This window comes from Atractosteus spatula, chromosome 4 (assembly GCF_055471065.1).
Source record: "Atractosteus spatula isolate fAtrSpa1 chromosome 4, fAtrSpa1.hap1, whole genome shotgun sequence".
NCBI classification, from domain to species: Eukaryota; Metazoa; Chordata; class Actinopteri; order Semionotiformes; family Lepisosteidae; genus Atractosteus; species Atractosteus spatula.
Window position 1 is genome coordinate 9,284,963 of NC_142709.1, and position 26,308 is coordinate 9,311,270.

Consider the following 26,308-nt stretch of genomic DNA (forward strand, 5'->3'; position numbering starts at 1 on the left):
AACATGAACTCACCAAAAAGTAATGTGGGGCCGGTGGAATTTTCGCTTTGAAAACAGCATTTTATGAGATTTCTCGTTTGTAGTAACTACATCAGTTAACGTTAGGAATCCTGTAATACATATTGAAACACATGTGAAAGCCGATACGGATGACAAACCTGTAAATTAATTCAGTCCAAAGCGTGAGGGTTTTTTTTCTTTGGCCGAAAAGACATTCAAATTACAGTATTTTTTTAAAAAAAGGCAAATTTATGCTTGCAAATGTTAGGAAACGCTAGAGGCGGTAGCGCTGTGCAAGTAAATCCGAGCGCATAAAAATAGATTACCACGCACATTATGTAACAAGTAAGATGCTCTGAGACTGCTCAGCTGTTTACAGTGTAACTGTCAAACAATCTCTTCCAGCAGATGCAACTAAATATACGGGATTTTTAATAAAAACACCAGACCGGATTTCGTGCACTGGGGACTGTACTCCGCGGCATAATACGCAAGCAAATTTTGGAATGCGGCAGTTTTTTTTTCTTTCCTTATGTGTCATTGTACTGCAGTAACCCAGGTAGTTTGTTTACAGCTACATTACAAGTGAAAAGTTTTTTTTTCCTAAAGCCACACTTTAACACAATTAAGGTGAGCACCAGACGTGTCTGTCCCCGTGCCCCTCTGCCGTGTTGCGTCGTATGCGGTTGTTGACGATGTTGTTTACAATGTGTTTGTGTGGAGCTGTGCCATAGTTACTAGTTTCTGTTTCTACAGAAATTAAAGAGAACCTCCCTCCATCGGTACAGATCAGCTGTCTTTATCGAATTTAGTGTAGATTCAACTTTAATGTTAAGTAAACTATTAGATAACCACCGCCTTTTACTCCAGTAAGTGTGTAGTTTTTACATACATATACATATATAAATCGACATATACAAAATCGTTTTGCTTCTATTTGTCGCCCTCTTCTTCAAGCTCTGTCGGTTAAGGATTATTTCATACATTTTCAGTTTATGCTTTAGTTGTAAATTATTTACCATTTTTTAGACTTACACGAATATCCGTGTACCTTTAAAAATAGGCTGTGCTGTACATGATAATCGTAAATTATAGTTCGTTGCCAAATTTGTGTTTATATATATTATACTTACAGACAATAACAACTGTCGTACCGTTTACCAGTAAATTCATTAAATTTTTAAATGCGCACTTCGGTTTTCAAAGGAGAATCTTTACAGCTAATGTGTAAGAAAATTTCACATTTCGACATCATTTATGCAAAATTCCGTGTTATTAAAAACATTCATCCCAACTCTGAGTGTACTTTAAAATAAGTTTACTTATTTAAAATTAAGTGTTTTCTGAAAATACTGAATTCTACGCGTCCCCTGAAGACTGTCCGGATTTTAAAATTATTATTAGCAGTATTTTTTTGCGGATGCTGTTAGTAAATCCGAACAAAAGGGTGTTTAATAAGCTCTTTATCTGAGAACTAATCCCTTATTCTGTATGAAACGGGAAGAGTACATACACAATTCATTAAGGAAAAACCAAGATTAATTAAAAAAACATCTCTGTCTAGCAGTCTGTCTTCTGGCAAAAAGAAGGAGATGAGCCGACTACCTTAAAATGGGAGTTCTCCCTTTTTTTAGTTTAAGCCTGACGGGTTCATATTACTATCAATCAGTTAATTCGACCAATGAGCCGATCAGATAGGAGGCTTGGCAGGTACGCCCCCCTCAAGGTTGTACCGCCTTGTGTTTTTCTTTTTTTGTAACTAAAGCTGGATGTGTAGAACGTCACATGTTGTTTTTCTCTTCAGGCACTCAGTGATATGTGTTATTTACTGTTAAACTGTTACAGATACCGAACGGAGGTCTCTGCGCCAGGAGTGAAGTAGAACGAAGAGGTACAGTCGGCTTTTTTTCTCTCTCTCTAGACCAGTACAGACAACAAGTTAAAGAAAGTGAGAGTTTAAAACGCGAGGATGGCGAGTTCGCCAACAACTGGACATTTATTTTCCAGTGTTCACGTTAATAGTAATAACAACCTCATCAAAAAATGCGGATACCTGAAGAAGCAGAAGCATGGACACAAGCGGTTTTTCGTTTTGAAAGAGCAGAGTGATGGCTTTCCTGCCAGGCTGGAGTACTACGAGAACGAGAAGAAATGGAAAAACAAGTCAGCTGCGAAAAGGGTTATACCCCTGGACTCCTGTCTGAATATCAACAAGAGAGCAGACGCCAAACACAAACACCTGATCGCCCTTTACACCAAGGACGAGTATTTTGCCGTAGCTGCTGAAAACGAGCAGGAGCAAGAAAGCTGGTACATCGTCCTAACTGAACTAATGAATGAGGGGAAAGTGTATGACGGATCGGCTTCTACTTCAACTTCCTCGCTGTCGGGATTTGAAGAGGCAAACTACGGTCTGATTACCCCTGCTAGCGCAGTTTACAAGGAGGTATGGCAAGTCAATTTGAAATCAAAAGGACTGGGGCAAAGCAAAAATTTAACCGGCGTTTACAGATTGTGTCTTTCCAGCCGGACTATTAGCTTTGTGAAATTAAACTCGGAGGTTCCATCTGTCATTTTGCAGCTCATGAATATTCGAAGATGCGGGCACTCTGACAATTTTTTCTTTATCGAAGTAGGCAGGTCTGCATCCACGGGACCTGGGGAGCTTTGGATGCAAGCAGATGATTCAGTGGTGGCTCAGAACATTCACGAGACTATTTTAGAAGCAATGAAAGCAATGAAAGAATTATCAGAATTCAGACCCCGGAGTAAAAGTCAGTCGTCTGGTACCAACCCCATTTCAGTGCCCACTAGGCGGCACCTGAACAACCTGCCACCCAGTCAGACAGGGCTGCCTAGGAGGTCAAGGACAGACAGCATGGCAGCGACATCTCCTGCCAATAAATTCACCTCCTGCCGAATAAGGACGGCAAGTGAAGGGGATGGCACGATGTCAAGGCCGGTTTCGGTAAACGGGAGCCCCATTAGTCCTAGTGCAATCAGAACGCACCTGAGCCGTTCTAATACTGTTACCACCAGACCCTCAAGAATGTTCCAGACCTCTTCACTTCAGCACAGCAAATCAATGTCCATGCCAGTTTCTCATTCGCCACCTTCAGCCACCAGCCCCGTGAGTCTGTCTTCGAGCAGCGGACATGGCTCGACATCAGACACCATCCAGCGGCCATCTAGCGGAAGTGCCTCAGTCTCAGGATCACCAAGTGATGGTGGCTTTATGTCCTTCGATGACTATGGGTCTAGCCCAGGGGACATGAAACACTGCCTGGGCAATAGGAGCAACACTCCGGAGTCTATTGCCGACACGCCCCCTTCCCGGGAGGGCAGCGATCTGTATGGTTACATGACGATGGAGAGGCCAGTCAACAGTATTTTTAACCTCAACGGCAGGCGGTTTTGCAAAGACGACATTTTGGATTCTGAAAAGGCGTACAGAAAGAGAACCTACTCCCTGACCACACCCCCACAACAGCGGGCTACATCGCAGGTCTCTTCTGCTTCGCTGGATGAGTACACATTGATGAGGGCCACGTACACTAATGGCAGCTCTGGCCGAAGTTCTTATGCAGCTTCTCCTAAAGTTACTTATACGCCTTACCCGGAGGATTATGGGGACATCGAAATAGGGTCCCATAAAAGCTCAAGCAGCAACTTGGGCGATGACGGATACATGCCCATGACGCCCGGTGTTGCCCCACAAGCCAGCAAGAAGGAAAATTACATGCCGATGAGTCCCACGAGTGTTTCTGCTCCAAAGCAAATCATCAATCCCAGATCACATCCAGAAACAAACGGGAATAGATACAGAACAAATTCGCCTGGCAGCTGCTCTCTTGATGACAACGGCTATATGAGAATGTGGTGTGGCTCCAAGTTATCCGTTGAGAGCTCTGATGGAAAGCTAACAAATGGGGACTACATGAACATGTCGCCCATCGATCACTGCGTCTCGCTGACGCCACCTGATTACTTCCTCAGCTCTTTGACCAACGAGTCCGCAAGACCTTCGTACTCTTTCAACTCACTGCCCCGGTCTTACAAATCACAGGGCTCCAAAAATGGGGATAGTGACCAGTACGTTGTGATGAACTTGCAAAATCAAAAGATTATTGAGGAGTCCAATTACTGTTCTACAGCTTCTACTGCAGCAGTTGTAAACCACTTTGCGCCTTCACCAGTAAGACAAAGTAGAAATGAAAACTTGTTGCAAAGAGGAAGGGCCAGCAGGCCCACCAGGCTGTCTCTAGACACACTGAGGACTTTGCCAAGTATGAATGAACACCCTTTGCCCGCTGAGCCAAAAAGTCCTGGTGAGTATATTAACATAGACTTCAGTGAAACTACAAGGTACTCCCCACCATCTCTGTCTACAGAGAGTCCAGCTTCTTCCTTAGGATCCACCAATGACCAGCGAAGATCACCTTTGTCAGATTACATGAACATTGACCTGAATGCACAGTCTCCTAAATCGGTGGAGGCCCCTGCTGATCCAATGAATGTAATGTCTGCATTATCATGCTCAATTCAACCAGATGCCGAGTACCTCAAAACACAGATTGCCTCTGTGTGTCTCTCTGGCTCTACAAAGGACGATTACACGGAAATGACATTTGGTGTTACAAACACACCTCCCCAGCCCATTTCGCAGAAGTCAGAAAAAGCTCAAAGCATGAGCCCCACCAGTGGGGTGAAGAGGTTAAACCTGATGGAACAGGTGTCGGGAGTAGAGGCGTTCTTGCTGCCCAGCACCCCTCCAGACCCTGACAGAGGGGCAAAAGTGATCCGGGCAGACCCACAGGGACGCAGGCGGCACAGTTCTGAAACGTTCTCATCCACCACTACTGTAACACCTGTCTTTCCTTCTTTTGCCCATGATCCCAAGAGGCATAGCTCTGCCTCTGTAGAAAACGTCTCTCTCAGGAAAAGTGAGGGCACTGATGAAGAGTACGGCAGCCCCATGTGTCGTGAGACCTCTGCGGGATTTCAAAATGGACTGAACTATATTGCCTTAGACCTGATGGATGAAAACTTGGGCAACTGTGAAACCCTTGTTAAACTTAAAACTGCAAGGTATTTAAAAGGTGGCATCAGTGGATTAGATGCCAGTCCTTACACCAGCCTTGGCTTTTTAAAGGAAACAGCCACTGCTGTTAAAGGTGAGTACGCACATATTCTTAAGATTGTTTTAATTATTAACATTTCTAAAAGGTACACTTATACATGGTGAAGTATGTCAAAGAGGAGAAGGACATTGTGTTCATCAGAACTGCTTAAGCATTCTTAATTTTGGTGTAGTGCTGTAGACTTCTCAGTTTTAATAATTGAAGCCACTTTGATGTATTTCCAAATAAATCCCCATTTATTCTGTTGTGCATAGCAGTGCATTTCTAACTAGAAGCTTCTGCATGTGATGCATACTCTCTATGTTCTCATTTCTGAACTGCCAACTAGTGTGCTTTGAAAACTTTTTTTTTATTATTCAAGATGAAAATGAACTTGCACCACTGCACGTACTCCCCTTTCTGTTGCTGTAGTGGTGCACTGACAATTAACTGAAGCAGAAAAATGATCCTCAATGTTGGTCCTCCTGGTATTAAGTATTAATGTATTTGATAATTGAGCCATTGCTTTAAACACTGCGTAGGTATGCAAATATAGCCTGGTGATTATTTTATTTTAGTCATTTTCATACATTGCAATTGCAGAAACCAAAAACTGGGAGGTGTGGTTATTCAGTCTGCCTGCCTAGTTTGAGTATAATATGCAGTTTGCAAAAATGAGGCTTTCAGCTGTATATCATTTTTTGGTTCAAGGTGAAACACTACAGTAGTTTGGAAAGGAAATAAAAAGGCTTCATGAAGGTGTCGGAGTTTGCTTGTATTTTGAGTATTGAGTGGGTGTCAATGAAAAATAATAGCAAAAATGACAGGGTGCCATATTTTCCTGTTTTCTCAATCTTAAATTGACACAGTTATGGCTGGCTTATGCACCTTCAGTAGGAACCTATTCAGATTTGTTTGAGAGGTACCTCTACACACATCAAGACCTGCTTTTAAAAGTTGTAAACAATGTTAGAGAAGAATGGAGAACTCTTGTACAGGGTGAAGAGCGACATTTGATTTCAAGCAAAGCTGTGCATACATATAGGTTTAGAACTGTTTTCTAAGCACCCCTCCACATCTCAAGTGCTAACAGAGAATCTACAGGTAAATATGCCTTATTTTAGATATGCATTGTGTGCTGGACTTTGTGGTGTGTGAGGTTTAAAGGACATAGCTCGACCAGCTGTAGATGAGCAATGTGCATTTCAAACAGACTTTCAGTCTTTTGTGATTGAAGTTTTTTTGTGATAAATGGTAATACAGTATTTACCATTCTTTTATGTGCTGCCTATTGGACAGAAACATCTCTCTGAAAACCACTTTACTTTTTTGTTTGTTTTTAACACACTGCAAATCTGGTCAATTTATGGCTGTGATTGCATACTTTTCTAATGCTTTCTGACTGTGCTTTCCAACATCTGTTTGTTTTTAAATAGAGTGAATCAGCGTCTTTGTGGGGGAAGAAGGGGGTTTACTAACGTGAAACATATCTGAGTATGTAACAAACTTGATAAAATATGCAGGTCTTATTTCTTCATTTTCTCTGGACCTCCCATTTAGCTATGTGGTGATAAACTGTATATAATAGTAACACTGGATCCATTAATATGGGATTGATACAAGTATTTCAAAAGTATATCTTAACTTTCAGTCATAATATCTCCTGTTATATAACTCTTTTATAGTTATATATAGGATCAGTGACAGACCTGACTGAATTCAATGTAAAAAATTACAGTTGACCAACACAAATAAACATTTGTTTAGTTCAGGGACAGAACCTGCATCATTCAGTACGTGAGTCTCTGAGAATTTTAATTTGGTAACATTGTTCTCTGAAAGGGAAAAAATGCTGGTTTAATGCTCTCAACCCACATGCATTTTTTCATTCATTTGCTCTCAGTAGTTATGACATTTTTGTATTGTGCTTAGCCGGATCTCATTGTTCTTTGTTCTGTAGTAGGTTGCTTAAAAGTATTTCGTGGTTTTGGAATCTTACATTTATAGTTCGTGTTTCAGCTACATGCCTGTAACACTCAGCACCTTTCTATGTCAAATGTGATATGTCAGTTGTTTGCCCCCTCGTGAATTTTGTCTAAACTGTTTTGAATTGATCCTCCTGTTATGCTGTGTCACCCGTGGTCTTGACTGGTTTACAAGCGACACAAGAACTTAGATCAGATTTCTTTCTTTCAGTCTTCTGGTAATCATGATGATGATAAGCTTACTTGCTCATGTCTCCAAAGGTTTAATGCATACTGTACACAGCTTCACTCTAAGAATGAAATCCCTTTGAACTGAAAATGGCTCTCTAGACCTCAAGTGAAGTCAGGGAAGGACTAAGCTCTGTGGTTTCCAGTGAGTGTCACTAAAACACGGAATGAGTGTTTAGCAATAACAAAGAGAAGTTTGTTTTTCTTTTTAGTTGAATGGCTTTCTTAAGTAGTTGCCCCTGGTAGTTCATGTTATGTTGTTTTTAGATGTATCCAGAGATTCTCTCTAGGATATATCAGAAGTAACAAGACATGAGTGGATAAGAAAACAAGAGGAACCTCTGTGTATCCCTAAGCCTTGAATAAACCCTACATAACATCAGATGTCCATAAAAAATGTTTTTAAATTCTGCTTCTCCTTCTCAATTATGAAGTCTTTCAAATATTTATTTCCCCTGATGAAGCGGAATCACTGTCTAACCTTTCAGATTTCCGACAGAATTTGTTTGAAATGTATCTTTAATCCATTCATCCATTAATGGAGTTATCGGGGCTATAGGAGATAAAGTATTTACATTTAGATACTTAATGTGTTCTGTAATATATACCCAGCTTTTATTTAGCTCTGGCATGGAAATTCAGACCGGTCAAGAAATAAAGGATCAATAAATGTTGGACTTGCTAACTCGGAGAGAAATATAAGGTTATGTTGCCCTTTCTGTTGCCTTGTAACTCACTCCTCCTTTGTTCAATTAGAAGGCTAGCATTCCTGTTCCTTTCTTAGGTAACGTACAAGTAGCTCTTTCAAAAATTTATTGTGCTGTAACGTTCTTTTCAGTAATTGAACATGTGCCTCACAATCCATGTGCCTGTTTCAAGAGGCTGTTAGTTTTATGTCTCTAGTGCACAGTGTGCAGTGATTAGAATCATTCCCCAGAAAAACAAGTGAGTCAGTTGTTTATCAGTTGTCAGGTACTCAGTTTCATGATTGGAATGTAGTGTGCAAAGGTTTCTGGGAGACGTGGTTACTCTCTTGTTTTTTAACCTCCTGACTTTCAGGGGCTTTTTTTTTTCTTTTTGCTCTTTCAAAAACTCAAAGCGTGTTTAATTTAAGATGAAAATAATTGGATGTTTTTTAGTTCCTTGTACAACAGTAGAAGAATAGTAGTTCTTGCACCTTTGATTTTTTCGCACTACATTCTTACGAGTATGAATTACTGACTTTAATTTAAAAGTATAAAAACGTGACGTGACCAAACTTGGTCCTGAAGAGCTGCAACGCAATATGTTTTACAGTATACCCTTAACACATACGTTTCTAAATATTTTAACAGTTTAGTGTTGATCACAAAAGCAGGTAATTTGATCGATTAAGTAGTTTATAGATCTTTTGAAATTAAAATGCACTGTTCCTGTCAACGCCCTTTTGAAGATGTATTGTTTTCCTTCCATCTTCCACTTTTGTTAGGTCTTGGCAATCTTATTTTAATCTTTTCCTATTGCAGTACAAATTAACTGTGTCATAATTGCTCATTTCAGCTATCCAGCCCAGATCGACAAGAGTAGTGCCCCCTTTTCTTGTAAAAATCCCAGTAGAAAAGATATAAATAGGGTAGAATTTGAAAACTCAAATCCGAAAGTTTTTATGATCTTTTCAGGCTTAAAATACATACATAAAGTATACAATCTGTCTAAACATATTGTGAGATTTATTGTTCTTATCTAGATAAGGCATAAATCTGCTATTACAAATTAAAGCATGATATAAATACATGTATAGTGATCCTAATGTAGTATACAGTCTTGGGAAACAAATTCATTCTTTTAATGTAATCTGTAAATATCAGAGGGATCAGTCCATTTGACAAAACGTGAGTTGAATAAGTTTCACCATGGTCAGATAAATACTACATTAGAAAAGTATTCAGGTCCACATCTAACAGTGTAAATACATGATAAGAGGCAACTTTAATCTCATGGCAGGCCACTGCTTATCATGGTACTACCAATGAACAAGGACAAACACTGCCTGTCCTGAGTTTCACAGAGCAGTGTTCATGCTTTACTTGGTAGAAAGAAAACCAGCTCAAAGGTACTGCCCAGGGCTGTGGAAATGATCATGTAAAAGATGGATTAGATTAAGTACTTTAACTGTGTTTTGTTTTCACAACAACAAGAGATAGTGAGTTATATTCATATAAGCTTTGTTTTCCACATTCTTTTGAGTGTGGTTTTGAAAGTATAGGCTTATCAATTATTTTCACCATTTCCTAAAATCCGTAAGCTAGCTACAGATCAGAAACTGATAATCAACTGCCAATTATCGTACATATTACAACCCATCTATTTTCTTAAGTGCTTTATTCAGTACAGGGGAGCCGGAGCCTTAATCAAAGAAAATATAATTTTTCTTACTCTTTGATAACAATGTAAACATCACAGTTGGCAGCCTTGGTTTATAAGTTCTATTAAATTGTAAGTAGTATGTTTACAACGACAACATGTGATACCTGCTGATCCAGATTCCACATACCCTAAACTCTAAGCAGCAGTAATCTCGGGCATTTAGCATCTTATTATTATTAAATGACTTCTATATTTGGAATGTTAATTATTTCAGTTTTTATCCCAGAATTGTTGACACTAGCTGGAATGTAATCTATATAAGGTAACTTTGGGGGAAAAGGACTAGAACTAAAAAGAAAATAACTAAATCTAAGCCCATTATTAATATTCTTGTTTACCATTCCGTCAGCCAGCTGTTTGTTTTAAATTATTAGAGTTCAGAAGGGGCGCTATTTTGTTTTTGTTTTGCTTTCCTGAAACAACAGCCACAAAACGCTATTTAACTTGCAAAGCACATCCCTGCCCTTCACCCAGGCAGTGCTGTAAATCAAATGGATGACCTTTTACCTCTTCCCACAGCCTCTGAAGTGCGCACGTACAGTATGGCTGATGCAGTATGATGCATACCAAAAGAGGAGAGATTGTACAAGCGCACCATCTATTTTCAGATGAGTCTTCATTAACTGTCAGGTGCCAGATGCAGGAACAAGGCTGAAGAGAGTAAAAACATTGGTACTTTTTTTAAACACCTTAAGCATCCTTGAATAGAGTAGTGCCATTGCAGCAGATGGCTGCCCCAGGGTTGTACACCTGCCATTCCAAGCAATGCTCACTTGTTATCTACCACATCACCGCCATTGACAATAGGCTAATGATTGCAGACCATCTGCCTCACCACCACAACAAAACAGGATAAAACATTTGTCCTTCGGGCAAAAAAAGGCCACTCTACAAGACTATTTCTGCACTTGTTTTCATATCTGGAGATTGGGGCTCACAAATTTAAAGGCAGGTATTTTGAAGGTTACACGTATTTAGTTTTGTAGAAAGGAGTGCACAATGTATAGCTAATTAATCCAAAAATGCGCTTGTGTCATTTTGTATTTTGCTTGTATATACAGTATGTGTGTAGAGGAATCAGTCAATGAAATTATATAGTTTTAAGCTTTGATTTTTTGTTCTCCTTCTTTGAATTGAATGGTTTAATTGCAGACGTACACAATTCAAACTGCTAAAATAGGTGACTGTTTGAGGTCTTTGAAAAGCAAAGGCAACTGTATCATTATTATTATGATTATTATTATTAGCCCATTATATATTCTTGAGAAATCATCAGCAATTGCTGCTCCTCGTGTCAAAGTTTCCATGCCACCAGTGCAGAAAACAGTGATTAAAGTAGGCCAGGATGTTCCAGCTAAAGATAAAAACATCCCAAACATTACCCACATTTAGTACAGAGTTAAGAAGGATTACATTACGTAGGGATTAGACATTGTTGAGCAGCTTGTTTTGTTTAGAGTCAGGGAAGGGGGCACAGGCCGTCTTGCTCTGCCATAGCAGAGGTGACTTGCCACAAGCATCATAAGCCACAGAAAATCCAAAGATTCCAAAGAAAATTACCTCTGTAGGCAAGTCATGTGAAAACAGACATCATGCAGTCCTGCTGGCTCTGCACCTTCACTTTTCTATGAATTATACTGCAGTATCTCAGCTGGTACAGTACATGTGGAGGTGATTTAACCTTTTATCTTTTGAGAACCTTACATAAAGCTCTGATCAGACTGCAGGGTCTTTCAGTTACTAGTTCAGAGTGTTAAGCTCTCAAAGATACTTTGTGGCATCCATTCAGTTTTTTTAATCACATTTTGTGTCTGGTCCTATATAATATACAGATTTGTAAGATTAATATACTGTAATGAACCAACATTTGCTTTAGCCTCTATGTACTCAACCCACAAGAGAATTAGAAAGAATTATCTTAGTTAACTAAGCAGGAGCATTATGTAAGGGGCAGTAATTTTGTGCCTCTGTGAGCATAAACACATTAGCAAAGCATGACTACCAAAACGTTCACTTGCTGAACTGAGCTGCCCCTGGTCTGATCCATTAACTCTGATCATGTCATACATGCATTAAAGAAATCAAAACTATTAATGATCACCTAATTCATCACAATTTATCCTGAAATGTCTGTAGTTAATATAAGGAATGCATGACAATAAATACTGGAACTTTTAGATTCAGAGCTTTTTTACTGTGAGTTTTCCAATGCTTCTTGCAAACTCGCATTAAACCTTTTTTGCAAGATAAAACAAAATGAGTATATAATTAAAATAAACCATTTTTATTTGATGAGGCTATTTTAAATGGCTGTGCTCTTTTTTTTTAAATGTATGATCCAGGATCTAAAGATTAACTTTGGAGTGATCATGTAATGCATCCCTGCTTATAATGATTGTAACAGAGATGTGGAAATGTAGAAAAAAATATATTTTTATATGAATAAAGCACTATATATGTACTGTCATGTGTCAGAAAAATTTACACTTGCAAGAAGGAAGGTTTGCTCTTGCATAAATTAAGCTCATTATTTCAAAATAAGCAGAAGTATGATATGATGAGAAGATGGAGCTTTTTCAATCCACGTTAATTCATTTAAGTCAGATTTGCGTATTTGTATTTTAAATTGCACCAGTGTTCAAAGAGTTTAAGTGGCATTTAAATGTGAAAAACATCTCATTTTGCCCTGTGTGTGGGATACACTAAATTGTGGTACATGTTTATAGCACAATTGCACGTTGGTCTATAATTACATTGTCTTGTGCTTTTCCCAGTAGCCTGTTGTTTATCTTCTAGGCACATAAAATTTAAATAAACTTAAAAATTAGCTTATGCTCTTATCCAGTGGACTGTCTATAAACATATGAAGGTCACAGTTATTGTTGTATTTACCACTATGGCAGGTAAACTACAACATTTGATTGAAAAAACAGATTATCAGTGTTTAAGGTTAATGAGTGCTTTTGGTGTTTAGCTTACATGTGAAGTATTTGTTGGTTGATTTTAATACACACAGTACAAACAGTCCCTGTGAACATTCAAACTTGTTTGTTCTGTATAGACTGATTCATATGTTGATGTTTATGTTTGCAGTGATCTGCCATGCTTAGTGTGATTGGACAACTCAAAGCTGAGCTCTGTGCAAATTCCATGCAGCTGGCTGATTGCGATTTCCATGTACTTCAAGGTCAACAACAATTCTTCATTGATCCCGCAGCCTTCGTCACCACAGAAGTGGAAGTGTAAAATGTGAATAAGGCTCTTGTTGTGTTTCTGGAATGGGTGGCTCTAGTGCCCTTGAATGCTTCTACAATGGCGATTGTGTTTTCACGGCAGGATATGAAAGGGCACAATGAGAAATAGATGAGAAAAAGCAGTCCATTTTGTCATGTGTGGTGAATGTAAACAGGGAGAAGACTGTGACAAGAAGCAGTGTCGGTGGTCATCTGTCAGTGCCTTCATAAGTACAGATAGCAGCTGATAATATTTCAATTAGGTCTTCATCTGCCATTCCTCTTCTGGTATGCTGCATACTTCCTGTGAAATAAATATCCCTTGGAGATGTTTGTGTTTTCTTTCAAACACCTGACTGTACATGACTATAATGGATATATTCCTCAACGCAGTGCAGTTTTTTTTGCTGTTGTTTTCCCAGTACAACTAAAGGTGAATATGAGAACTTAATGAAGCAGTTTTTCAAAAATATCGGAACTTTTCAAAGACAAACGGAAAGGTTTATAATATCCATGTCTTCATTAATAAGCAAAGTTCTCTGTAGGCACTTTTGAAACAGAAGATGCTGATGATCATAATAACAAAGCTATGCAATGAAGGTGTATTTTATTTGTGGATACTCTGCATTAATCCAGTCAGCACTTATAATATTTTGACATTTTATCAGTACTTTATCAAGGGGTCAGTCTTGACTGTTGTCGTTGGATGCAGGATGCATTTGAAATGCCGAAGCTTTCTCAAGAACCTTGAAGTTTAAAATTTTGCTTAAAACCTTGAAGTGGTTTTATTACTGTTTTTTTAAAAAATGTGGATTTGTGTTTCAGAGAGTTTACATTGCTGCTTATGTTAGAACACTTAAATCACCTTATAACAGAATCTTTTAGCAGATTCATGTTTTATTGCAATATCTACTCTTTTGGGTGGACTATTTAAATGCATGTCTGAATTATTAGTCTTTCAGGGTAAGAGGATTGTTTCTTCTACTTAATTATGGGTACTCCTTTAAAGTAGTTGTCCTAAAATACTATTTATCAAGCCTTTTACAGTATGCACTCAATATCACTAGGTTCATGGCTAACTCAACTGTAATTCAACTAAACTGCAATACTATAACAACACCAGTCATACAATTACAGTAATACTCTTTGGTTTCATTATGGCTGGAATTTGTGTCAGGAGTGGTGTGAAGTCTTGCTGTATGTTATTCATTTGCCCTGTGCAAGTGCAACAGTGGTTTACTCAAATGGATCCACTGTGAACTGCAATCTTACATCAGACCATGGAAGCAGCAGCAAAGCAGTTCTGACTAGCTTCGACAGCTGTGTGCTGCCTTGTTAATTTATTATGTATTGTACTTGTTCAGCAAATGTAAAATTGGAAAAATATCTTCGCCGGTACCTAAAAATGCACATCTGCTCGCAGTTAATAATTGTGGAGACCAAGTTGACCAAGCAAGAAGTAACACACTAAGACTTTCTTTAAAATTGACCCTTGTTTTTAATTTATGGTGCTTAGCAAGGACATTCTGAACTGGGTCATACCCATTAGTGATATTAATAGGGTGACTGAAGTGTTAAACCACTCTGTTGGTCTCTCTTTGAATTCAGAGGAAAAAGAAAAGGAACAACAAACAAATAAAACAGGATGCTTATCCTGTCCTCCCCCCCCCCTCCAACCTTTCAGCCTGGCTTTGGAAACCCATTGAATTATAGCTCCTGCAAATGAAGTGGCATGCGTGGAAATAGAGGTGAATGAGTCAGTTTGCAAAGGGTGAACAAACAAATCAGTCAGCTATCTTTCTGTATGGTTAATGGAAATGTGACAGTGGTGAGTGATGGCTCGTCAGGTGGGAATCATGGCACTGGGTCTGAGGGCGATCACTATCCAAGAGCATGAGTTTCTGCTGTTTGCTTTAAGCCTGCCCAAATGCTGACTGCTTCTAATGTGGAGTGTTTGCTTGGCAAGCCGCCACTCACTAATCATTTCAGGGCCTTGTCCTTTTTTTTGCCATCTTGTCTTTTTTTATCTTCCAAAAGATTTTCTATACATTTCAAGTCAAAGCTTTACATCTTCCAGTATTTAATTTTTATACTGCATGTATACACTGTAAATATTACATATAACTTTGTGAAACAGACTAATTTATATTCCTATTCCCATTATATACTGTATATGTACTGTACCTTCTGTAAATGGTTCTTAAACCTCACATAGTACAGTATATATAGCCACAATATGTAATCAGTTGCCTTTCAGAAAAGCAGCTTCTAGAGGTTTAGTGAGAATTTGTGTGTGATTCTAGTATTGAACTTTAAAACTGAATAATGGATATATTCTCATGTTGGCTATGACAGATTACCCCAAAAAAGAAGAATGCAGCAAAGACAACTAATTTGTATAGTTTAAGGGTTTAATCTTGTCAAAATATCAAAAGATTAAAAAAAATTAACGCAGAAGGAGATACTTGGAGGGTTAAAACAGTAATATACCAATGTTTTTGGATTGCTCATTTGTAGGTAAATGGAAGTGTGGTCTCTTGTATTATAGACAAATGACTTTGGGTTCTGGCCTACATTCTGAATGGTGTTTTTCTGCAAAGCAAACTTAAGATTATTAATGGATTCCAAGAAGGCTCCCCGCTTGGCAAACCTGTTCTCTGAAGACCGTGGAATACTGTACTTTTAAATGTAATGCAAATAGGATTAAACGGATTATTCATTTAGAGTCAGCAAAGCAAAAGGGTATTGCAGACTGTTGTGTCTGAGCAAACAATCATTGGAAAGAAGTTAAATTATTTCTTAATTAATAGGACCATTAAATCTCATTTTACTCTATTCCCTAGAAAGTAATCTCTTTATCTACTGTAACATGCTGAAAGGGGCGTGTTTTAAGGAATAAAACAGAGCCGTGCTGCCTTATAAAGGAAATTGGATGAAGGCATACATTAGCATAATCATAATGCTTTTTGTTGCAGTACAATTAGAATCCTAAAGATTTTAAAGAGATTAGCTACAGTACAGCCTCTCAGAACAATACCCAGAACACATGAAATTAGAAGTAGTAAAATTACATATATTTAGAATTGTATTAAAAAAGATCATCTTCACTTTAAAAAAATAGTGTAAAAAATTAAATGACATGGCCAGAGAATAGCTTGTAGCAGCAGTCTTTTCTGTATTGCAGATAAGAAAAAAAACACAGCAATGCAAATATTGACAAAGTGCTAAAAACAGCTGAGTGTTTTATGTACCTCAGAATCATCACTCAGGCTAATGTAGGAATTTTAAAAGATATAGCCTAATTATTGATGATAACATTTCTGTATCAGCCCAATTTGGGACTTGTAAATATTTATATACATTATGCATATAAATAATTCAGTTTTGCTCAATTGAAATTTGCAATAAAAGTCTTTTTATAGAAGCTTATAAAAATAAAATAGGGGCACAGAAAGGAAATGTCATTTTACAAGCAATTAGTATTAAGATCCGTTAATTATTAAAGTCCTATTTTTCATTTAACTCCTCCCCACAAAAGTCCCGTTTTGCAGAAAACGTAATAAAGTATTTGCATGGAGTGATTGTAATGTTTAAAGGAGTAAGGTATGAATTTGGCTGTTGTACAGCACAGCAGTGACGTGGCTTAAAAATTGTTGTTGACTCAGTGGTTTCCATAATGGAAATGACCCCCAAAATCAGTACAAAATGAGTAAAAATTAGATACCTGATCTTTGCATTTATAAACACAAAGAACTGAGTATAACTGCAGCCTAAACTTAGCTGACCTTCTTTGAAAGAATTAAGCAAAAATAAAAACCAGCTTTGTATAGGTTGTTAATTGTTAGTGTTAAAACACAAGAAAAATATAAAACTCTATGCATTATTTAATATATGGATTCATACAATAAAAGATACACAAGGTACCAGTTTTTTTACATACAGGGAGTAAAATACAAACGTTATTTTTCTATATACTTTTATTATAATTGTATGCTTTTTTGTACTGCATAATGTTAAATGTCAGCTTGTTTGTTATGCAGACGCACCTGCCATTTCAGTTGCTGTTAGCAAGAGAACACATTCCTTACTTGGTAATGGCAGGGGGAATCACCATTTAACCTTTTCCTCCCACCAGTGTTCCCATTCCAGTGTTATAAATCATGGAACAGCTTGTGGAGCTGAAAGGAGAAGAAAAATGCTTTTTACAAATGTGCTAAAAGCTTTAAAAATAAATGAGCTTTTCAAACACTTTTTTCGGCCATTCAGTATGTTTAAAGAACATTTTAGGTACAGCACACATTAAAATTGGAACACATTTTAAAAGTTTTTTTTGTAAAAAGTACCTTTCTTTTGGCTTTTAATAATTCGGGCAGATTTTGAAAGCGTTGCGATTTCTTGATAACAGCCATTAAAAAAAATATTAAAAAATCAATTTTTATACAATTAAAAAGGCTTTTATAACATAATTTCTTATGTGGTAAACAGGCCTGATATGTGTTTAGGAACAAGTAATTGGTTAGTAATCGTGATATGTGTTTATGTGTTTTTGTTTTGCTAATATGTACTTTTACTCATGAACTTACTAGCTTTTCATTTTTTTTTCTTCCAGATTAAATGAAACCTCTTTCTCCTCTGCAAACACTGTGCGGTTTGATGCCTCAGAAGCTGCTCCGAGAACGACTGTAACACACGCTGCTATAGATTAACCGCCTCAGACTTTGGTATGCCAGGAGGACAGCTGTGGCACTGTCAGAATTGTGCATTGAATCCACAAAGCTGAAGCTCTCTGCCTCACTTACTTTTAATCAGGAACCATCACCTTGCTGCTTTCTAGACAAGTACAGTCATAAACTGTACTTTTCCTCTTTAAATTTCTTCTTTTTATGGCCTATCCTGCCATAGCTCTGGACTGCACATGGCTGGTACCCCCTCATTTGCAAGACCTGTGAACAAAGCTGGAGATGACCACACACTCCCACACTAAAGAAGAAACATACATTTATATAGTATGTATATATAGTAGATGTGTGTTTGTGGGTTTGTGTTTACAGCGTCTTCTGTAGTACAGAATTGGAAACTGGAACTGAGTTTAAAATTTTAATAATCAGAACCGGCTGGGAGCCCTACCTCAGAAAGAAAAAAGCCAGGTTATCTTTTGCAGAATAATGAATGGATTTCAGTTACTTTCAATACAGAATGTCTCACAAGACCAATCCAAAGCCTTACTGACTTTATCATATAGTATTTCTACTAAAGACTAAATGTTTGGACCTAAAATGAAAAAGAAAACAAAACATTTGCCATTAAGACTGAATGTTTCCTGATGGTAGCATGAAAACATGATGCTTGTTTTTCGGAATGCTCAAATCTATTAAATTAAAGACTCTTCTTATCTTCTTTTAGTAACCCTTTCATTTATGTTAATATAAATATTTCCAAATCTCATGAAAGGAAATCTGTTATCCAAAGCATAAACAAAATATATGCCCCCATGAGACATATATTTAAAGCATATTGAACATAAATGAAACTTGGAGGCTGACTCTTTACAATGAAAATGTAAACACACACACAGATGCAGCTGGGTAACATTTCACATGAATACATATTGCCTTTAAGATGGATATGCTTTAAGCTTCCTTATTAAGTAGAAAAGTGAAGTTAAACCCATTAATATGTATCCCGCAGACAACACTATGTATAAATTCATTAAGATTACCTGTTTTTAACCCTGATCTACCAAAGCTTTCTGTGGCCCCTTCCTGTCATTCATTGAAGTGTTTTAGTGGTATTGAAGTTGGCTGAAACAGTTACAGGCATTGAAATCAGGGATGCTTTGGAGGCATTAACCACCACTGCTGTATAGCTGATTACACTAAAGTGGGATAGGATGGAGTCTCATTTGGACCTCACCAAGCACTGACTGATTGCTGTAACCATTTCTTCATTCATAAACAGCGCTGGCTGCTCTTCTCATATTTATAATGCGTAGATTGTAACACAAGACACATTTGAATGTAGAGGATTCTTTTTCAGTGTAATCCACTGGACTGAAAAACAGAAATGTGGAGACCACATCCTATGGTCCGAGGTCATTTTACACTACGCCTACATTGCCTAACTTTGTAAATATTGTACAGATAACAGAGAATGAAAATAAAATGGGGAGATTTTGTTGGAAATTTAAAATAATTTATTCTACATACATAATAAAAAAAATAAATCCCAGATAACCATAGTACTAAACAAAGTACAAGCTGAATGCAGCAGTTTGGTTTTCTTGACGTAATATTTTAGAATGGGCCTGTACAGCACGTACAAATGTATGAAAACATGCCACTAAAGGACGAGATTTTATAACAATGCTGTAAGATCTGTAAGAAAACACGAGAGCAAAACTTGATATTAGAGTAGATCTTGCTACTTGAGGTACATTTCACCAATGGCATATGCAATATTTACATTTTTTAAAAACAATTTAGTTTACAGAATGGAACCAAATGTATAAATATTATGTTAATAGGTTTGCTAAACCTTAAAGAGAAATGAATATTTGCTATTTGTACATTTTATTTCTGCCAACTTTAAATGGAAAGATTTTTTTGCTATTGGAACCTAACAGTAATTAAAGCAGTGTTTTCCTTATGAGTATGTATATCTATTGTTTCTTGATATCAACAGGTTAAATATTACAAGAGGCCTAATTTATCTTGCTGTGTCTTCCATTGTATATACTTCATATAATGTTAAATGTAATGCTGTAAGAGATGATAATAATAAATTAAAATAGTGTAGTAAAGTATTGCTTTAGTCTGTAATGATTATGGATAGCCATATTGCAATAAAATAACATTATTTAAGAAAAAAACGTTTTTCTTTTTTGTGGCGTCTTTCCTTTTTAAAAATTCAGTTGTTTTAATATTTAACAAAAGTTTGTGTCACATAATTAAGCAATGTAGATTGGTGAAGTTAGAAGATCAAACTTGCTTTCTCTTGGTGTGAATCTTGTTATTCTAAGCTGTCACATAAGAATGCAGAATAAATACATACGGAGCAGTTCAGTGTAATTCATAAGTGAATGCAGATGTTAAAGTAGTTTTTTTGCTTTTCTGAATGAGATCTTAAACATTATATTCTTGCACCACACAAACTCTGCTGTCCGGAATACAGGCCATTGTTGTGATCCTCAGCTTTCACTCTGAGACTGAGGAGTCTGTATCCTGTTCATCTGAAGAGAAGATCTGTTGTTTGGAGCAACAGTACAAAGGCTGCAGAACAGCAAAAACTGGAAAATAGCAAAGAGACAATCCAAGTGCATCACATTCATAACAGGAACACTTAATTGCTGGATCTTTGCATAAACAACATCAACAATAGCTGTGCCTTTGTTCACCAGTGAGCAGCCTCATTTGTGAAAGTGAATAGAATAGTAGGAACATTCTAGGGAACAATATATTTTTAATCAAAGAATGAAAACTTATGTTCCTTTGATCTGAGGTTAATGATCAAGCAATTCTTGAATAACTTCTTAGCTTCACATTATTTTGTATATTTACAAGGTTTTTGAATGGAATAATGAATGTTTGCATATATACAGTATTTCTACCATTGGTATTGTATTTCCTTTGTGGAAATATGTTATATGAAATGCCAATTCTTTATGCCTTTTGTTGCTTTACATTTGTTTTTAACTCCTTTTACTCCTTCTCAAAACAAGGGGAGATAAATTCAATTCGCACAAAGCTGTGAATCATATTGTATGCCCTGTTTTGCGAATAATTAGAATGGTTCCGTTATTTTTTTAAAGATTTATCTACAGGATGGTAATTAGTTAATGGGATTATAACTATTATATTATGGAATATGCCTGGAGCCATATGTTACTGAATTATACATTTTCTCATTTATACTAATTAAAATATTAAGCAAGGTGCTGTGAAATCTGGAATTCTATTTTGTGGCATTCGGAAGCTTTTAAATGTTTCTGTTTTAGTCCCAGGAATCTAGCCACAGTTCAGTGTTCTTGTTTAGTTTTTTAAGTTAATTCCTTATCTTGTCTTGTAAATTAAGAGTGCTACAATAACGTGGGCAGGCTTTTCTAACAAGGCCTCCCAAGTCACAAAGAAAGAGCATCTCCTGTCAGCCTTTCCCCAAACAGACTGTGGTTAAATGAGCCATGCTAATGGGGTTTGTCACAAAACATCTAGCCTAGCCAATGATGATCATTCCTGATGGTGAAGTATTCTGCTCCACTGAAGACCGAGGTGGTGCGAGAGAACCATTGAGGTGCGTTCCTGAGACTGCCAGATGAATATGGGCTGCCATTTCAATAGCTCAGATGCGGAAAAGCAAAATCTCCAGCAGACCGTCACCTGCTGTGCACTGTTTCGAGGCAGGTCACATTCGCAATGCTAGCGTGTGATACAGCAATTGCTCAGTGTCCGCATCATTTACAGCATTAAGCAGTTAGAAGGGCTGCCTAGCTGCCATTAACTGTGTTTGCTTTTTCCTTTGCATTTGAGATAATGCGCCTGCATTTCCCCCTTTCTTTCACAAACAGGTTGAAGCTATTATGCAAGGTTATTATGTACAAATACCTATATGGTTACCATTACCGCTTCACACTAGTATATCCGGAGATGATATAAAGCCAGAATTTAATGGTTGCATTTATTTCTGTACCTAATGACAGCAGATTGGGCGAATACTGCTGATACTGAAACAAACTGATATGATATATGTTATGATATAAATTATGATATAATTTTAGTTCCAATGTAAAACAGAATATGAAAATATTTTAGTCAATTTGCAGTAACCCTTTTTACTGAGCACTGTTGAAATACAAATTCATTCAAGAATATGTTCTGAAATCACAAATGTTTTGTAAGTGCAATAATGAGCACAGTTGTTTAAATAGTGACACACAATAAATACTACACAGAATATACAGTATGAAAGTATAAAACGAAAGTATGTTTCACTAAGTACTGGACAGTGGAATATACAGTATATGATCTTGGGCAGATATGATTTGCTTATGATTTAATTTGGGGTCCTTGAATATAATACCGTGCCAGTGCATTCAGAATTGTCTAGAACGGCAGGGTTAAAGTCAAAAGCTTAAATGTGCCACATCGAAGGTAACTGTTTTAAGATCAATAAACTGTGCAAACATGTGAGTTTTGAGGGAATAGCAGCAGATGAGAGTGTGCAGTTTTGATGTTCTCAGGTAGCCAGTTTCACCAGAGGTGTGGGCAAGGTGGAGAAGGGGTGTGTGAGGCTAGAATGCAGAGGGTATGCACAACTAGTTGGCTAGCAGACCAAAGTTAATGACTAGATATTAATTCCAAATATAAGTGCTTACACTTATATAGCACTTTTCCGGGCACTCCATTCAAAGAGCTTTACAGGTAATGGGGATCCCCTCCACCACCACCAATGTGTAGCCCCACCTGGATAAGCACCAGTACACTCCCCACACACCAGCTCTCAGTGGGATGGAGAGCAGAGTGATGAAGCCAGTTCATAGATGGGGATTATTAGGATGAATTAGGATTAGGACCATGATTGGTAAAGGCCAATGGGAAATTTGGCCAGGACGCTGGGGTAACACCCCAAAAATCTCTGGGATTTTTAATGAGCCCAGAGATTCAGGACCTCGATTTTAAATCTCATCCAAAGGATGGCGCCTTTTTATAGTATAGTATCCCTGTCACTATACTGTGACATTAGGACCAACACAGACCAAAGGGTAAGCACCCCGTACTGGCCCCTCCTTAGCTTCCCAGGAGGTCTCCCATCCAGGTAATGACCAGACTTACACCTTCTTAGCTTCAGTGGGTTGCTAGTTGTGAGTTGCAGGGTGATATGGCTGCTGACATATATATATATAAGCAAATTATACTGTGAAAAATATTAGTTTTATTAGATATGCTAGTAGTTATGGGGTTGGTATGGAGTATGGAATTGAAAATAAATAGCAAGCCTACCCTGTTACTGGCAAGAGTTGCTTCACCATCAAACAATGGAGGTAAGATTGTAAACTGCAGATGTACAGTACTGTTGAAGGTTAATTATTATTTGGATATGAAAGTTTCATTTCTAAAGTGACCGTGTCTGAAAATAAATATTGAAATCTAGTCAGTGCATTGTGGCCTGGAGTGAAAGAGTCATTGACTGATCTTAAAAATGTATTTTGACCTAACTCCAGACTTGGGGTCAGTTACAATGGTAATTCTGTAATTCATAATTAATTACCATTATAACTGTAATTATAGAGTAATATAGCTGAATTAATGCTGCCTTGTAACACTTGCATAATTCACAATATACTGCATTATTCACCTTATTGATCGGTTTCAGTTCATTTACACCTGTGTCATGCATATATTTAAAGAAATGTATACATGATTGAATACCTTTCAGAAGATTTGTGCTGAATGACAAGTGCAGCAGCATTGTTGGTTTTATACTAGAAGGTGCTTGATGAAAAGAAATCTAAGCAAAATGTAATGATTAACAGCCAATTATTGAAAGAAATGAATTAAGCTGTTACATTCTCATTAGCACATGTGATGTATTAGTCAAAATCTGAAATCTTAACAGGATGGATTCTGTCTGCAGCAGTGTGTAGATTTACAGCTGATTACAAAACCTGACACATTTTTAGAAAATGAGCTTGTAATTTGCCACTTACATATTCTCTCTCATCCCTTAAGACTAGTTTTTTTTCTTGCTTACTGGTAAGCTTACTAGTTAGTGAAATAAAATTAGCAGCTGCAGAACACCAATTATTATCTCAAATAACAAACCTGAAAAAAAAAATCTGTACTCCTTTTGATGAAACTCTACACAGAACAAATTCACTGAAGGGTGTACAGTTACATTGCTTCTTCCTTTGAGAAATGAAACCCAGTCCCTAGGGAGACATCATTTTGATATGTATATATTTTTAAAACTACTTAAGTACATGGGATGTTTCCGGGAGTGTGTTCAGCTATTACAGTACATCAGTGGGTGTTTTAAAAAATGGCAACTCAATTTCTCATTCACATCCTGCTGTGTGTTTTTAATTTTATCAGTTATATAATAATAATCATTCCTTACACTTATATAGCTTACAGGTAATAGGGATTCCCTTCCATCCACATCCACCAATGTGTATCCCCCAACTGGATAATGTGACGACAGCTGAGGTGCACCAGTACGCATCATCACACAGCTATCAGTGGGAAGGAGAGAACAGAGTGATGAAGCCAATTCAGAGACGGGGATTGTTAGAGGCAATGATGGGTAAAGGCCAATGGGAAATTGGGCCAGAATGCTGTTGTAACACCACAACTCTTTTTGAGAAACACCATGGAATTTTAATGACCACAGAGACAGGACCTTGTTTGTTTTCATTTCATCTGAAGGATGGCACATTTTGTACAACATGGGACTTTAGATCTACACAGAGTGCAGAGTGAGTTGCCATACTGGTCCCACTAACACCTCTTCCACCAGTAACCTTAGCTGCCAGTTGTGAGCTGTAGGGTGATATAGCTGCTGGATGACTCACTGGTTCAAAAGTCCATTGAAGGCATATTTCAGTTAAATACTCTGGGGAAGAACACTAAAGAATAAAAAAAAAAAATGGCAGTGGTTGATTTGCCTCATTGTTTTAAATTTACAGATACTGAGCTGGCTCCTGGTGGGACCAGGAGTTGAGTCCTCCAGGGAGCAATGGCTCACTAACATCTACCAATTAGATGAGGAATTGACAAGGCAGAGAAGAATGTCATACTGTAGTTTCAGTATCTCTCTTTCATTTATTGTGTTGGCTATGTAATTGCAGTCACCCAAAAATAAACAACAACAAAAGTGTATTCAATGCTATTTCTCTTCATACTTTCTGCCGTGAAATATTTAAGTACAGGTACCAGTTCTACAGAAAATCTAATGTAGATGAAATTTTCTTCTCCTTTTATATTAGTGCTATTGCTTCTGTTATTATCCATATACTAACACCATTATGCTTAAACAAAATGAACATGACATTATTTGCACACATTTTCCATGTTGATTTCTATTTTATTTTGTTGTGCTTTTTTCATCAGGACGCATTTCTAATCCTAGGACAAAAAGGATACAAAAACCCAACCGCTGTCCCTTGAAATGCCTCACAGAACAGAAAAGGCCAAGTAGCTGCATATTCTTACTCAAAAGTTCTTAAAGTTCTTATAAGGTTAACAAGAGGAAAAAATCCAAATTAATCCTTTACTTTTTGCTTCAACATATTTTAAGAAAATTAGGGTCTCAATTACCCTATTCAACTATCAAATGAAAGCATTTTAAATACAAAAGATACTGCACAGCATCCACATTAATTCAGGTCTTTCTTTACCTAGTGCACCAAAAAATGTATACCTTTATAGAGGAATGAGGCTGTGTAGCAACCATTGACTGATCTTTGAGAACAGAGAATTAGTTATTATTTGTTCATTCAGTTACACTCATTAAAAAAAGGGGGGGGGGTAATTTACACATTTTATGACTGTTTGGCCTTGGAACAGTCAACATATTCTCAAGTAACACCCTGTGGCTACCTGAGGAGTGACTCAGTGATAATGGGAGGGGTCCGGAGCCAGATGGTGTACATATTACTCCATTCATTCAAAACTGTGTTCCTTCTTTTGTCATTAACAGCTCTAATGCCAGGAAAAGGAAAAAGGTGAGAACACACAAGACCCATTGAGAAATGTTACCTGCTTGCCCAGATACAGAAGTGTCTGTACGCCTGGGCTGTTAACAAGGAAAGTGTGTTTACCTCTTGGAAAGACTGTTCTGTTTATCTTCAAAACAGAGCCAAAAAGAGGGGCTATAATAATAAACCCTGCATACTTACATATTAAGTTTAATCTTTAAATCATCTCATTGACTAGGCTGGATTTTCTGAGATACTATATTTTAGATGCCTTTAGATTCTTGAAGTTTCTATCAGTGGTAAAATAGAACTCTTTTGGAATCAATGTTTATATGTATAAACCATGGATTACACATATGCATAAAAACTTTAAAATAGTATTCCTCACAGTAAATACAATACTGTATTTGGAACAGTAAAGAGCAGATACAAAACAATTACCTATTTGTGTAGTATTATATTTGGTGGAATTTCTGCAGTTAACACTGGAAGTTAATTTAAACAACTGAGTAGGATACAAAGAGCTGTATATTTTAATCAGAGGAAATTGACACAACATTTCTTAAGAGCTACTCTCCTAGTATAGTCAAATTAGCATTTATACAGAAGAAAATGACCATTTATTTTAAGACTTTCATAATGCAAAGT

The 26,308-nt window shown here is 37.2% G+C and overlaps 1 protein-coding gene across 1 annotated transcript; it reads left to right on the plus strand.

Annotated features, from left to right (window-relative positions):
* Positions 1–521: 521 nt before the first annotated feature.
* On the plus strand, positions 522–19,840 carry irs2b (insulin receptor substrate 2b). The gene is made up of 2 exons (XM_088914665.1): positions 522–5,174; positions 17,582–19,840. The coding sequence occupies exons 1-2, from the start codon at positions 1,970–1,972 to the stop codon at positions 17,584–17,586; spliced, it is 3,210 nt and encodes a 1,069-aa protein (XP_088770791.1). The 5' UTR covers positions 522–1,969; the 3' UTR covers positions 17,587–19,840.
* The last annotated feature ends 6,468 nt before the right edge of the window (positions 19,841–26,308 follow it).

Bases quoted from the DNA above. Each gene is read 5' to 3' on its own strand.
- irs2b (XM_088914665.1), top strand. From the start codon at position 1,970: ATGGCGAGTTCGCCAACAACTGGACATTTATTTTCCAGTGTTCACGTT.